This window comes from Danio aesculapii, chromosome 12 (genome assembly GCF_903798145.1).
Source record: "Danio aesculapii chromosome 12, fDanAes4.1, whole genome shotgun sequence".
Lineage (NCBI taxonomy): Eukaryota > Metazoa > Chordata > Actinopteri > Cypriniformes > Danionidae > Danio > Danio aesculapii.
In genome coordinates, this window is record NC_079446.1 from 11,175,424 (window position 1) to 11,190,423 (window position 15,000).

General features: G+C 35.0%; 1 protein-coding gene across 2 annotated transcripts in view; it reads left to right on the forward strand.

Moving 5' to 3' along the window:
• med24 (mediator complex subunit 24) overlaps window positions 1–15,000 on the forward strand; it is a 26,868-nt gene that overhangs the window by 10,881 nt on the left and 987 nt on the right. For both annotated transcript variants that reach the window (XM_056469715.1, XM_056469716.1), the window contains exons 15-25: window positions 199–236; window positions 421–503; window positions 637–815; window positions 3,191–3,290; window positions 3,417–3,592; window positions 6,171–6,435; window positions 7,519–7,700; window positions 9,180–9,273; window positions 11,261–11,360; window positions 13,609–13,689; window positions 13,830–13,978. In XM_056469715.1, the coding sequence (XP_056325690.1) occupies window positions 199–236; window positions 421–503; window positions 637–815; window positions 3,191–3,290; window positions 3,417–3,592; window positions 6,171–6,435; window positions 7,519–7,700; window positions 9,180–9,273; window positions 11,261–11,360; window positions 13,609–13,689; window positions 13,830–13,978 (1,447 nt within the window). The remainder of the gene's footprint in view (window positions 1–198; window positions 237–420; window positions 504–636; window positions 816–3,190; window positions 3,291–3,416; window positions 3,593–6,170; window positions 6,436–7,518; window positions 7,701–9,179; window positions 9,274–11,260; window positions 11,361–13,608; window positions 13,690–13,829; window positions 13,979–15,000) is intronic.

The window sequence follows — 15,000 nt, forward strand, 5'->3', positions numbered from 1 at the left end:
CGCAAACACATTCCTGGAGTATCATCAGCTCATTAGCAGAAACTGAAAGACCTGTAATGGGTGTGACAGATAAAGGAGACATATGAAACATGCAGTGTTGGTGGTCCTCCAGGAAGATATTTGAGGAACACTGGTTTTATCTGTTAAGCCAAAAATACAGAGTGTCAAGGAGTTTGATGTATATTTGTTCTTTTACAGGCTGAATGAGTTTCCAAAACACATTAGTGGAGAAGGATGTAAGTTTCTTTTCAGGCTATTAGGTTTATTTACTGTGAAATTTTGCCCTCTTCTAATTGTTTTCTTCACGTAGTTTTGTACATTTATAATGGAAGATGAAGGGTATATATTTGGACATTTTTAAGCATTACGTTACCCAGCCAAATCTGAGCACAAGTTCACTTTTCACAATCTACTTTCTAGCAAAGTCTGCATCAGTACGAGCTCTGCTGTTCGACATTTCCTTCCTCATGCTGTGTCATGTCGTACAGACATATGGATCAGAGGTCAGCATTCACACATACATACTTGCAACCTGATAACGTTATGTAATGTTCTTATATAATTCTTATCACAAGACACTCAGAGTCACAACTGAGTCAAAATGCTCTGATCATATCCTACTTCCTGTCTGTCCAGGTGATTCTTTCGGATCCCAGCCCATCAAGCGAGACCCCTTTCTTTGAGACATGGCTTCAGACGTGCATGCCAGAGGAAGGGAAGACCCTGAATCCAGACCACCCTTGCTTTAGACCCGAGTCTGGGAAGGTGGAGAGTCTGGTGGCCCTGCTTAATTCTTCATCTGAGATGAAGCTTGTGTAAGTGGTGCATCTCTTTAAAGTGCCATTATTACTCTATTTAACATGTTAGTTTTGAAGCTCTTTAACAATGTGTTTATCCATCAAAGTAAACAAAACAAATGCACTCACATAGCATACTTTGCCACATTGTCTGTTCATGTTCAAGGATCCACTCTCTCTAAATCCCTTTTTTTTGAGTGCTTAGACTGTCAGATTGGTACCATTTTAGTCAACAGCTTACAGCTCATTAAATTAAATGCAAGCGGCTTCCTCTGAACTTGTAAATACAGTGATAGAAACAATAACTGTGGCAATGGTTTTGCCAGAACACATTTTCGACCATTCATTGAGGGTTCATACAGTGTATTTAACAAATTCATAGCAAATTAATTTATTGTGCTCTTTTGAATATTTCCGTACATTTTACATTCAGAAACGGCTATATTCAGGGTTTGTACGGTCATGGGAAACCTGGAAAAGTCATGGAATTCTCACATAGCATTTTCAAGGCCTGGAAAAGTTTTGGAAAATCAGAAAAGTCCAAACATTTTTGGAAAAGTCATGGAAAACAGATATCTGTATACTTGAATATTGTCTTTACTTCTTTTCTGTCCTTGGCCAATCACATGCTGTCACATTATCAGTGCGGTGTAAGCATTATCTAAATTAATTTCACATAGATATAAATATAAATTGGGCGTCATGGTGGTGCAGTGGGAAGCACAATCACCACACAACAAGAAGGTCGCTGGTTCGAGCCTCAGCTTGGTTAGTTGGCATTTCTGTGTGGAGTTTGCATGTTCTCCCAATGTTCGCATGGGTTTCCTCCGGGTGCTCCAGTTTCCCCAAGTCCAAAGACATACGCTTTAGGTGAATTGTATAAGCTAAAATTGTCCGTAGTGTATGTGTGTGAATAAGTGCGTATGGATGTTTCCCAGTGATCGGTTGCAGCTGGAAGGGCATCCGCTGCGTAAAACATATGCTGGATAAGTTGGTGGTTCATTCCGCTGTGGCGACCCCAGATTAATAATCATGGGACTAAGCCAAAAAGAAAATGAATGAATGAATTAATATAAATTGAAACTAAATTGATTTTTGCGTGTTTTATGATATGCTGAAATACATTTGAACATGTATTGTTTTTACCACGCATACAGTTGAAGTCAGAATTATCAGCCCCCCTGTATTATTAGCCCCCCTGTTTATTTTTTTCCCAGATTTCTGTTTAACAGAGAGAAGATATCTTCAACACATTTTTAAACATAATAGTTTTAATAACTCATTTCTAATAACTGATTTATGTTATTTTTGCCATGATGACAGTAAATAATATTTTACTAGATGTATTCCGAGACCCTTCTATACAGCTTAAAGTGACATTTAAAGGCTTAACTAGGTTAATTAGGTTAACTAGGCAGGTTAGGGTAATTAGGCAAGTTATTGTAAAGCGCTGGTTTGTTCTGTAGACTATCGAAAAAAATATAGCTTAAAGGGGCTAATCATTTTGACCTTAAAATGATTTTTTAAAAGTTAAAAACTGCTTCTATTTTAGCCGAAATAAAACAAAGAAGACTTTCTATAAAAGAAAAAATATGATCAGACATACTGTGAAAATTTCCTTGCTCTGTTAAACATCATTTGGAAAATATTTAAAAAAAGAAAAAAAATTCAAAGGGGGCTAATAATTCTGACTTCAACTGTATGTAGTCATTGCATGAAACATTAGGTCATGAAAATGTACTTGAAAGTCATAGAGTTTTAGTAGTTAAAATGTGTATGATCCTTGTATTTTAGACACTACACCAGAGAAAATATGTTAATCGTTTAAGTGTAACATCATATGTGGCTGACTTGTTTTGAATGATAGATCCACGTTTGGAGACCTATCTCACTATATAACATTCTGCTAATATGGAACTGCTGATCACTTTTTGAGAGCTGACTGTTGCTCAGGTACTGTTTTTAAATATGTTGGTTTTATGATCCAGAAATATCTTTGAGTTAAAAATGTGTGAGTAAAGTGTCTTATTAAAATTAAATAAATAAAATAATAAATTTAGGGATAATTTTTTTGGGGTCTGTTGTGTTAAAACGAATCTTGTAAAACTATTAGCCTAACAGTCATATGTGTAGTTTTAGAAGGTACTATCAAATGTGAATTAGCAGGCCAAGAACCCGGATCCAAAATTGCATATCTGCTGCATGTACATTTGATGAAAAATGTGTGTGTTCAGATTTGCGAGAGGACAGTGTTGAGCCTTAACAAATGAAATATTTTCGATACAAGTTTTGTGTATGTATGGGAAGTATACAAGTAAGTAATTATTGGCCACAAAATGGTTTGTTTTATCTTGCCTGTGAGATAAGTCAAACATGTGTTTTCTTCTTCCCAGTCAGATGAAATGGCACGAAATATGTCTTAGTACTCCAGCAGCTATACTTGAGGTCTTGAATGCCTGGGAAAATGGAGTTTTGTCAGTGGAGGCTGTTCAGGTGAGGACATTTAAGAAGTCTTCAAAATTCCCATCATTTGACAGTTTGGGGACAAGTAGTACAAATGTCATACAGTAGTTTCTTCTTTATGACTGTAACTGAAGATGTGTTTTTCTGTGAGTGTAGAAGATCACAGATAATATAAAAGGAAAGGTGTGCAGTATGGCCATCTGTGCAGTGGCATGGCTGGTGGCTCACGTTCGGATGCTGGGATTAGATGAGAGAGAAAAACCTCAGACTATGATTCGTCAGCTCATGACTCCTATGTCAGGGGAAAACACATTGCAGTTTTACCATGAGCGGTAAGGATCTCTTCACACACCAGACTACAGAATCACGTTAAAGTACTCCTATTCAAAGTCTTAAATTGTGAATACCAACAAACAGATTTTAATTTTTTTAATTATTTTTGATGCTAATATCTAGAGAGTGCCAAGACATAAGTGGTTAAAAACATTTAAAATGTAATATATACAGGGTTTCTGCAGGGTCTTAAGGTCTTAAAATGTCTTAAATCTCAAAATCCAAATTTTAGGCCATAAAAAGTCTTAAATTGACTGAATATTGTGTTGTAGGTCCTAAATCTTTTTTAACAGGTTAATTTTCCCTTGCTCACGTATTGCTATCAAATCTGGACAAAACCCATACAATCACCAACAATCATCTTATCAAAACTTTAAACTTTATTTTAATAAAAAGGTAATTTTTAACTCTATCATAATGGTTTAATTATTTTCCTTACAGTAACATTAGTTTAAAAGTTCCTCATGTATTTACGACTGAGGACACTGACCTGGACAGATTGTTGTGCATAGATTTAGTTTATTATCGTTTTTAAAACATTTGTTCTTTTTTTATTTTAATCTTGTAAAAAAAAGTGTATACAAGTAGAGCTTGCTTGTTTTTTACACAATATTAATTTTTTTTTTGCTAAGACATAAAATCATTATTAATGTATTATTAAATATATATATATATATATATATATATATATATATATATATATATATATATATATATATATATGTATGTATATATATATATATGTATATATATATATATATGTATATATATATATATATGTATATATATATATATATATATAAATATATATATATATATATATATATATATATATATATATATATATATATATATATATATATATATATGTATATATGTATGTATGTATATATGTATGTATGTATATATGTATGTATGTATATATGTATGTATGTATATATATATGTATGTATGTATATATGTATGTATGTATATATATATGTATGTATATATATATATATATATATATATATATATATATATATATATATATATATATATATATATATATTGATAGGGCATATAAAAATCTTTTCCATCTGGGCCATTTGAAAAATTCCTTAGCCTGTTGCCTTTTTTGGTCTAAAATTTTATTCATAATGATCTAAAAAAGTCTTAAAACATCTTAAATTTAACTCGGTGAAACCTGCAGAAACCCTGTTTATATGTTTTTTATTTTGTGTTGAATGAAGTCTCCTGTGCTTACTAAATAAAATAATTTGAAATAACTATTTATATTTCATTGTAAAATACAATGTATTCCTGTGAAGGCAAAGCTTAATCTTTGACGTTTATTTTAGATATAAATATTATTACTTTTGAGAATTTTTTAAAAATAATAAAAATTGTAGATTTATTTTTGCTGTACATAGTTTTCACAAATATTTTAAGTAGCACAGCTGTTTTTAAAAATGCTTCTTGTCGGCGCCAATAGCCTAGTGGTTAAGTGCGTTGACATATAGCACCATGATGCTTACGGCGACCCGAGTTCAATTCCCAGCTCCTCAATTCCCCAATTCCTCTCTCTGCTCCCAATACTTTCCTGTCTATAATCTCCACTATCCTATCCAAATTAAAGGTGAAAAACCCCTAAAAATTATTTTTTAAAAATGCTTCTTGAGCACCAGATTTATTTACATACATATTAGCAGATTAGCTTACAATACTTAAACACTTATTTTAATTTAGTCTATTTTTTTTTTTTTTTACTTTATTTAAAAACATGCATACACCATGTAAAACTTACTGAGTCTTACCACAGCACCTATATATTATTGCTCTTCTGTTGATGTGACTTGCCTCTATTGCCCTCATTATAAGTCGCTTAGTTGGAATAAAAACTTCTTCTAAATGAATACATGCAATTTAATTCAAATCTCTGAAGGATCAAGTGATACAAAAGACTGTAGATAATGTCTTCATAGTAATCAGCTTTGCCATATCATTTCAATTGTATTGAAATAAAAAAAGTCATTTTAAGTTGTAACATTTCTCAATATTACTGTTTGTTAACATAAGCCGCTGTCCTGCATAGATTAGTTCTAACCATAATTGAACGATAAATTAGCCAGTCATGGTCTTTTAGGCACTGTTCACATCCTGTATTACTTTTTGTAAATCTAATCTATAGTGGACAATGCTTTATACAAAACCTATTCGAGAAATAGTCTGCCTCGGATTGATTTCATACTGTAAATACTCAGGTGGTGGAATGCTTTCAGATAGCCACAAAAGACCATTAACTCTCTGCCTGCTTTACTAATACTCGATTGCTATGGGATGCATTGTAAGAAAGTGCATCAAAACAACATGTTCTTACTTGGATGTCAAAATACACAGATTATAATCAAAATCGTAGTTGTCAGCCACACCCTTTTCATTAGATTGTTTTTCTGCATATCATAAATTTGTTCAGTCAGTAGAAATAATGCTTCATACTGAGGTTAGATGTAAGGGTCGAGCTGACATCTCATCCCAAGTGGTCACAAAACTTGTATCTTTGACACACACTGTCTCTCTCTTTCTCGTCCTATTCAGTGTGGTGATCATGAGCTCTATCTTGGAGCACATGTGTGCTGATGTGTTTCAACAGACAGGACTGTCTCTGCGACCAGCAGTCGAGGGTCAGGAGCCTATTCCCTACCGGAACCTTCTCCCAGCTCGCCTGCCCATCCGACAGGCTCTGCAGTCTCAGTTCAGGAACGTTCTGGAGAAGGGCTGGGTTGACTCGCATGCATTTCATCTCTTTGAGAACCTGCTACATATGGGAGGGGTGTTCTGGTTTACTAACAACCTGGTAAAGGTAAATATATATGCATGTTTTTACTAATGAAATTTCCAGTAATTGACGGCAGTTTTTATCTTTTGTTCTATTTTAAGTGTTATAGCAAGTTCTAAATACTATTACACAACGCAGATGTCTAGATGAATATGTGAATAGCAGTGGTGAGAATACATCAGTTAAGAAAGCATGAGAGTATAGTGCTCTAAATATGTTTTCACAAGCTCTGCAACTTAAATATCCAGGCATGTGACACCACATCATCTTTATTTAATTTACATAACACTTAGATTGCTTAAAATCAAACAGTTTTACAATCTGTCTCTTTAAACCATGTATTTAGGGCACTCATTAAAGTACTTCTACTAGAGTACTACTGACTTTTATGACAATAAAAGACTAAAATTAAATTGCAATCAATGTCAGTGAAGTTATCATATAAGATTCCTTTCCAGACCAAGGCTGAAATTCGAATTACAGCTTTAAATCTTTGTGTAAACAAGATATCCAGTGTTGAACTGAGGAAAATTATTTCCATGGACCAGTGGTAGTTTTAATGTATTTATCAGCCAGAGTGAACCAAAGCTGATACTTTGCATTTGCAAGGCATTTCAAAATCCTAAACGCACCCCAAAGTAACTTAATTTTGGTCTTAGTATAAGCATTATTAATATATAATGTTATAAAAATATAAATATATAATGTTTTTTTGTGTGTGTAAATTGTCAGCAATTTACTGATTTTGCTTGAGGTATATTTAAGCGAATTCATAGGATAATTCACCAAATAAAATTTCTGTCATCATTTACCCTCCCTTTACTTGTTCCAAACTTGTTTGACTTTCTTTTGGATGTTCATTACATTAGCAAATCATTTGAAGAAAGCTGAAATCCTGTTACCATTTAAAACCATAGTATTTGTTTTTCCTACTATGGATTCCACAGGTGTTCAGCTTCCTTGAAAATATTTTTTAGTGTTCAAAAAAACTCATAAAGTTTTGGAACCACTTGAGAGTGGGTAAATAGTGAGCAAATTTTATTTTGGGTAAACTATCCTTTTGAGGATTATGGAAAATTAATCAAATTTTCTGTGCTTGTCTTATAGGAACTCCTAAAGGAGACACGTAAAGAGTGGGCGTCTCGTGTGGTGGAGTTGCTTTATAGTATTTTCTGCCTGGACACACAGCAAATCACCCTCACCCTGCTGGGTCATATTCTGCCACGTCTCCTCACTGACCCTGCACACTGGCACAGCCTGGCAGACCCACCCGGCAGAGCCCTTGCAAAGTATGACATCCAAACCTTTTTTTTCAACTATTATTAGCAATTTGCATTAAAAGAATTCCTAATAAATGCACTGCTCACAAGATATATACATGTAGTGAAGCAAAACGGATCATTCTTACTGAATATCATTTTTACTATACTTTTATGTAGATTATTGTTAATATTTATGGTTTTAGTATTTGTATCTGATTTTTTTACGATATTCATTTATTTTTGACCAGTCATTAATTATCAAATGATTAAATTAGAATGTTTAATATCAAATGGAAGAATTAACAAAAGTGAAGCATTAAGCACCCATGTTGTAAGAGGACACAACTTGCCTTATATAAAGTGGAACTTTCAAAAATGATGTTTTACTTGGACTCAAAAAATGGTGAGTACCATTGCAGTGACATCATGGAATTCTACTTTGTGTTTACTTTGTGCCAGGAATTGAAGCATGACCTATTTTGTGCCTGATTAGATCATTAGTGCCCCATTTCTACAAATTTTCAGTAATGCTGACATTAATAACCTGTTACTGTTCATCTTATTATTTAAACCAATTGGAAAAACGCACGTCATTGTGTACTTGTGTTAATAAAGAATGAGAAGTTGTACTCTGACCCAGTGGCTTTACGGACTTTGATGGTTATTTTATGATTGATTACTTCTTAGAAAGGATTGATTCATGTAGTTAAAGAGTATTTATTTATGAATGGACCTCCGTTCTTTACTCCACTTCCTCTTTTGATTTGCTTGCATCCATTTGCTTCCTTTTTTTTCCAGTCTGAGATTTAAAACAGACATCCGTTCTGATGAATATCACGCTTTTCCCTTAGTTTCTCTTCTCAAGATTTAGATGTAGTCAAACACCCTTGTCGACAGGCTTTGTCTGAATGAACTGCTTTGATGCCATTTTAAATGTCTGCTTTCGTCAGCGCCATTGGTGTAGTGGTTGGTGCATCGAAACATACACTCCGGTGCTCACGGTGACCTGAGTTCGATTCCCACCTTGCGGTCCTATGTCGATCCTTCCCCTCTCTCTGCTCCCCATGCCTCCCTGTCAATACTCTACACTTTCCTATCCATTAAAGGTGAACCCCCCCCAACCCCCACCCCCCCAAAAAATTGTCTGCGATTGTTAATGTCAAGGTGTCACGGTGGCGCAATGGGTAGCACGATCGCCTCACAGCAAGAAGGTCGCTGGTTCAAGCCTTGGCTAGGTCAGTTGGCATTTCTGTGTGGAGTTTGCATGTTCTCCCCATGATCGTGCGAGTTTCCTCCGGGTGCTCCGGTTTCCCCCACGTTCCAAAGACATGTGGTATAGGTGAATTGGGTAAGCTAAATTGTCCGTAGTGAATGAGTGTGTATGGATGTTTCCCAGTGATGGGTTGCAGCTGGAAGGTCATATGCTGGATATATATATTTAGTTAGCTTTATTTAGCTATATATTTAGGTAGTTCTTTGATAAAATGTCTCTGTTTATTTGTGTAGGTTGTCAGTGTGGTGTGCTCTCAGTTCTTACTCGTCTCATCATAAGGGTCAAGCATCAGCACGACAACGAAAGAGACATCGTGAGGATATAGAGGTCAGTTATGCTGTTTTTCACACAGACGGTGTTAACAGAACTTTGAGAGTTTAAGTGCAATGAGCTTAGAAAGAAAACACAATTAGTCTCTTTTTTGCTGAATATTAGCAAGCATGTCATACATCTTTGAACCTCATTCATATCTTCATTTACCACACTAACTTAGTAAAAGTAAACTGGTCTTGAAAGCAAAGTGTATATAGGCTGTTTAGCCAGATGTATATTTCCATAATTTAACACAATCACCATATAGATAAAAATCACTTTTGCTTTCTTTATTTTACTTGTGTCCAGTGTCTGTCATTAGAATCTCAAATACTATTAACTGCTTGCATTTTCTTTGATGTCATTGACATTTCATTGAAAGGATATTGCAAGCAGGTGACACATCTGATTTGCTGTTTTACACTGGCATTGACAGAAATGTGCATGACAGAAATAATACATTAAATATATTAGAAATAATTTAGTTAGATAACTTTTAATTTCATGTTTTTGCTATTTATTTTGTGGCGGAATTACTATTGTGGAAGATTGCATAAAATCAACATTAGCTAATTATTATTATCTTCATCCTTTTTTAATATTCAGAAATCACAGAAAACAATGATTTAAAGAGCCCATATTATACATGAAATAGGGTCATATTTAGGTTGTGACAACAGTCTAATATGCATGCAAGGTCAAAAAACACTTTCATGGTCTTATAATCTGCATTTATTTTTACCTAATAATCCCAGCGACTCCCATATGAATCGTTCAGCGATTCATTTGTTCCCAAACCTTCAGCGCGAGACAGTGAAATGCCCAGCTGCTAATCAACATTATAAAAGTAGTCACAGTGCATACACGCTTCATCGTGGATTTGAACACCCCCCCCCCCCCCCCCCCCCCCCCATCCACCCCCTTCCTCGTCTAAAATTTGAACCGTGGCCCGGTCCTCACTTTACTAACGAGTCCCTTTCGTTTTCACTATCGCGTTAAGGGCGACGTGATCATCCTTTGCCTAGAGCAGCAGTTCAGCTTGCTCCGGTGCCACACACACATTACCCTCCTCCCCAAAGAACACAACACACACGCCTAGAGCGCCAGTTCAGCTTGCTGGGTGCAATTTAGACACCTCACCTCGAACCTGAGCTGAACTATTTTGAAACTTGACCGTTGCATGTGTGTTGAAACAGCTGACAATCCGTAAACAAGGCGGCACGCGTCGCGATTTCAATGTGGCTTTATACGCGATATGAGAAAAAAAGAGATAACCTGATACAGTACACGTGGTTACAAGTAACAAAACACAACTAAACACATAATTGCACGTACTTACACTTGTGAAATGGGGGAAGAAAACTGATTCATGATGTACTGATCCATGTTCTGACAGTCTTTACTGATCCTTCCTTTAACAAACTGATGAAGTCTTCTTTGTAAGCATGTAGTTTCCAGAAGCACTCGATCTGCTCAAGGCTGGGCTATATTGCTGAGCTTTCATCTTTGGGTGAACTGTCAATAATATCCATCTGCACAGCGTGACTTCATTCGACCGGTGTCTGTGTGTGTGTGTGTGTGTGTGTGTGTGTGTCTGTGTGTCTGTTGCTTTTTTTCTGTTAGTGGGCGGGGCCGCAGGTTTCAAATCTCCCGTGTTTGCGCGCGCAACTACTTGTGTTTCGTAGCCGCGTCATCACGAAACACCTAATGACTCGTTATCAAGACGACTCGTTTGAAGTACTATGAGTCGACTCTTTTATAGATGAATCAACAGTTTTAAACACTGTACACTTACAGATTTAAGCCTTAGCTGGACATTTCACTTTACTTAGAGCTGTGTTACACACTATATGGAAGAGCATTTTCAAAAACCCATAATATGGGCTCTTTGAGAAATTGATATAGGCTCACACACAAAATCAACATTTGCATTATGTGTGTATACCTCATGCTTTATAAAAAAAAACTTCAGCTCACTCGCTGTTCTTTTTATTGGTTGTAGGACTACACCAGCTTGTTTCCTTTGGATGACACACAGCCATCTAAACTGATGCGTTTACTGAGCTCCAATGAGGACGAGAATTCTATGCTGTCCAGTCCAGGTCATATCCTGCCTGCCTCAACTGCACAACAACTGTAACAACTGTATTGAAATGAAATACAGCTCAGCACTGAACCTGAACTTCCCTTTTGGGGTTAATATTCTATTGGTATCTATTAGTCAATCAAGAAATTTCACTTTTAGTGTGCTGTAAAAAATGCATATGCTGCATTAATTTTAAGTTGTCAGTTTTGCTGAAAAATCCCCACAAATATGCAACATGGCTTGCATCAGTTTAGAGCTTCCTGTGGCAGTATAGCTTGGTATACCCTTGACACAAGGATTGAAATATACATATACAACCTAATTTACAAAAGACAATGCAAAAAACATTTGTTTGTTTGTTTAAACATTATTGTCTGTTCTGCTTGTCACTGAATGGAAACTTTAACACTGTCTTTAACACTGAATTTAACACATAAATACAACCATACAACAATTAGAATGGGGGAAAAAATACACATAGCAACACACAACAAGACAACCACAGAAATTTCATAATCTCAGCCCTATACATTTTACTATAGATCATTCTCAACAAACACCAAATTCACATCAAACAATGATCCGATTTAGGACAACAACCGCAAATGATAATAAACAAACTACTTTTTTATAAGCATTTCTTCAGTCTCTAGGAATTTTAAACCTATGCCCTGATGGTATCATTTCATAAGCTAAGTGGAGGGGATGTGTATGATCTTTAAAAATTTCAATTGCTGTTTTTTTGAAAGTAGTAAAAAAAAAAACAGTTATATTATTTGCCTGACGGATCATTTTTAAATGAAAAAGGAAAGTTTTGTCATTTACTTACCGTTTACTTGTTTCAAACCTTGTTTTCTTCTGGTAAACACCAAAGAAGATATGTTGAAAAGAGCTGAAAACCTGTACCCATTGGTTTATATACAGTCGAAGTCAAAATTTTTAGCTCCTCTTTGATTTTTCTTTTCTTTTTTAAATATTTCCCAAATTATGTTGAGCAGAGATAAAATTTAGGCAAAAGTTTGTCTGATAATATTTTTTCTTCTGGAAAAAGTCTTATTTGTTTATTTTGGCTAGAAAAGCAGTTTTTAATTTTTTTAAAAACATTTTAAGGTCAAAATTATTAGCCCCTTAAAGCTATATTTTTTTCGATTAGTCGACAGAACAAACCATTGTTATACAATAACTTGCCTAATTACCCTAACCTGCCTAATTAACCTACATAAACCTTTAAATGTCACTTTAAGCTGTATAAAAGTATCTTGAAAAATATCTAGTCAAATATTATTTACTGTCATCATGGCAAAGATAAAAGAAATCAGTTATTGGAAAAAAAATATTAAAACTATTATGTGCAGAAATGTGGAAAAAATCTCTCCGTTAAACAGAAATTAGGGAAAAAAATAAACGGGGGCTAATAATTCTGGGGGGCTAATATTTCTAACTTCAACTGTAGTGCATGTTTTTCCAACTATGGATGTCAATGTTTATGGGATTTTAGCTTTTTTCCAAAGTATCTTTTGTGTTCAACAAGATAAAAAAAATGATAAAGTTTTGGAATTTCTTGAGGGTGCGTAAATAGTAAGTAAATTTTCCTTCATGGGTGAACTATAATTTCTTGGTAACACTTTACAATAAGGTTGTATTAGTTAATGCATCTACTAACATAATTAAACAATAAACAATACATTCATTACAGTTTTTGTTCATGTTAGTTAACATTAGTTAATGAAAATGCAGTTGTTCATTGTTAGTTCATGCTATCTCACTATTAATTATTGTAAACAAGCATGCATTTGGATAATACATTAGGAAATTAATAAATGCTGTTCAAGGATTGTTCATAATTAGTTCATGTTAGTAAATATATTAACTAATGAAACCTTATTGTAAAATGTGCCCAATTTCCTTAACTCTATAAAACATCATACAGACAAACATTTTTTAAAGTCTTTTGACAAAATATTTTACAAATCTGAAATCCAAAACTAAAACTTCAATACCTTAAAGCTTAGGTTTACCTCACAACAAACACTTTTATTATGACCAGTCTGTCACTTTCACAAAAAAAGGAAGAGCTAGAAATGAAAGTTGGTTTCATAAAGCGAACTGAGAAAGGGAAGTTAACAGGACTTGATTTATTGAAATCTGCTTTGAAGGCTATTGGAACTTAGTACTCATTTCTGTTTTGTGATTTATACAATGGCTCCACTTTTTATGACGATAAGAACAGACACACTCAAAGTAACTGATGTTATGTTCTGCAGGCGACCGTTCCATGAGCAGTTCACTGTCTGCCTCTCAGCTCCACACCGTCAACATGAGAGATCCTCTCAACAGAGTGCTGGGTTTGTGCTGATTTTTTTGCTGATTGAATATCATGGTTGCAATATTGCACCGTAAATACCATAACCATCATCTTATCTCACACTCTTCCAGACTGTGCAGTGTAGTCAAAAACAATTCTTGTCTTTTTTCCCCTTTCTAGCAAATCTCTTCCTGTTGATTTCCTCTCAGTTGGGGTCTAAGACAGCGGGCCCTCACACACAGTTTGTTCAGAGCTTTGTTGAGGAGTGTGTGGACTGTTCAGAGCAGGGCAGCCGCAGCAGCATCCTGCAGTTTATGCCCTTTACCATGGTGAGGGAATCATCTTGTGTGCATGCTCAGCACACACATAGAGAAAGAGAGAGACAAACATGAATCCTACTTTGGATAAAAGCCTCTGCTAAATGTAGAGATGCAAATGCTGCACACAAACAAGAATGAAGATAATGCAAGTAGTGAGAACATCAGTTAAGAAGGCATCTGAAGGTAGAGATATGAATATGTGGGCATAAGCTGAGTGCCAGTAGACTATACTTTTTAATTATGGACGTTTCAAACTAAATTTAGCCCCAACTCTACAGTGTGCTAGTTTGAACCTAGTTAAGATTATTTGGATGGAGGCAAATATATTTTCATAGAATTGTAAGTCATGCATGTGCTTATGTTCTCTTGGTTTGTGCTTAAAGGTGCTTTATGTACGTTTTTGACTCTTCTAAAACATAAACATACCATTCTATGTTTGCAGATATTTAAGAAACATGCTGAGTGAACAGTCTTGTTTATCTGAAAAACAATGCTGAAGTCAGATATTCTGCTTTGAAAATGTGTTTTCCGTGCCGGAACGCCGTCTTTATTTTGGTAATTTTAACCTACCCAATGCAGGTTAACCAATCATATTTCAACACCCTGGGTTGCCTTGATGGAAAACCGCATATTTTATTCATTCATACAGAAAGGCTCTCAAAGTATGCGTCCGTGACTGAAATGCAACCTCCAGTGGACAGTAGCAGCCTCTGAAATGAGATGCAGATTTAGTTCCACATGAGGTGGTTATTAATTAGCAAATAATATAACTATTACAAGCGTAAACATTAGGTGAGCATGTTACATTGTAACCGCGTGTCCTAACAACAGGCTATGTGACGAGAATTGCAGTGATAAGCAATCTGGCTGTTTGCACCAGACGAAACATGACAGAAATTTAAATACAGCCATTCAGAATCACAGAACATTCACTCACTTGCAAAATGCTAAGGTTTAAAATGTAATTAATACATATTAAACTTCTTTAATATTTTTAAATGTACTTGCTGAATCAATATGTGTTGGTTTGC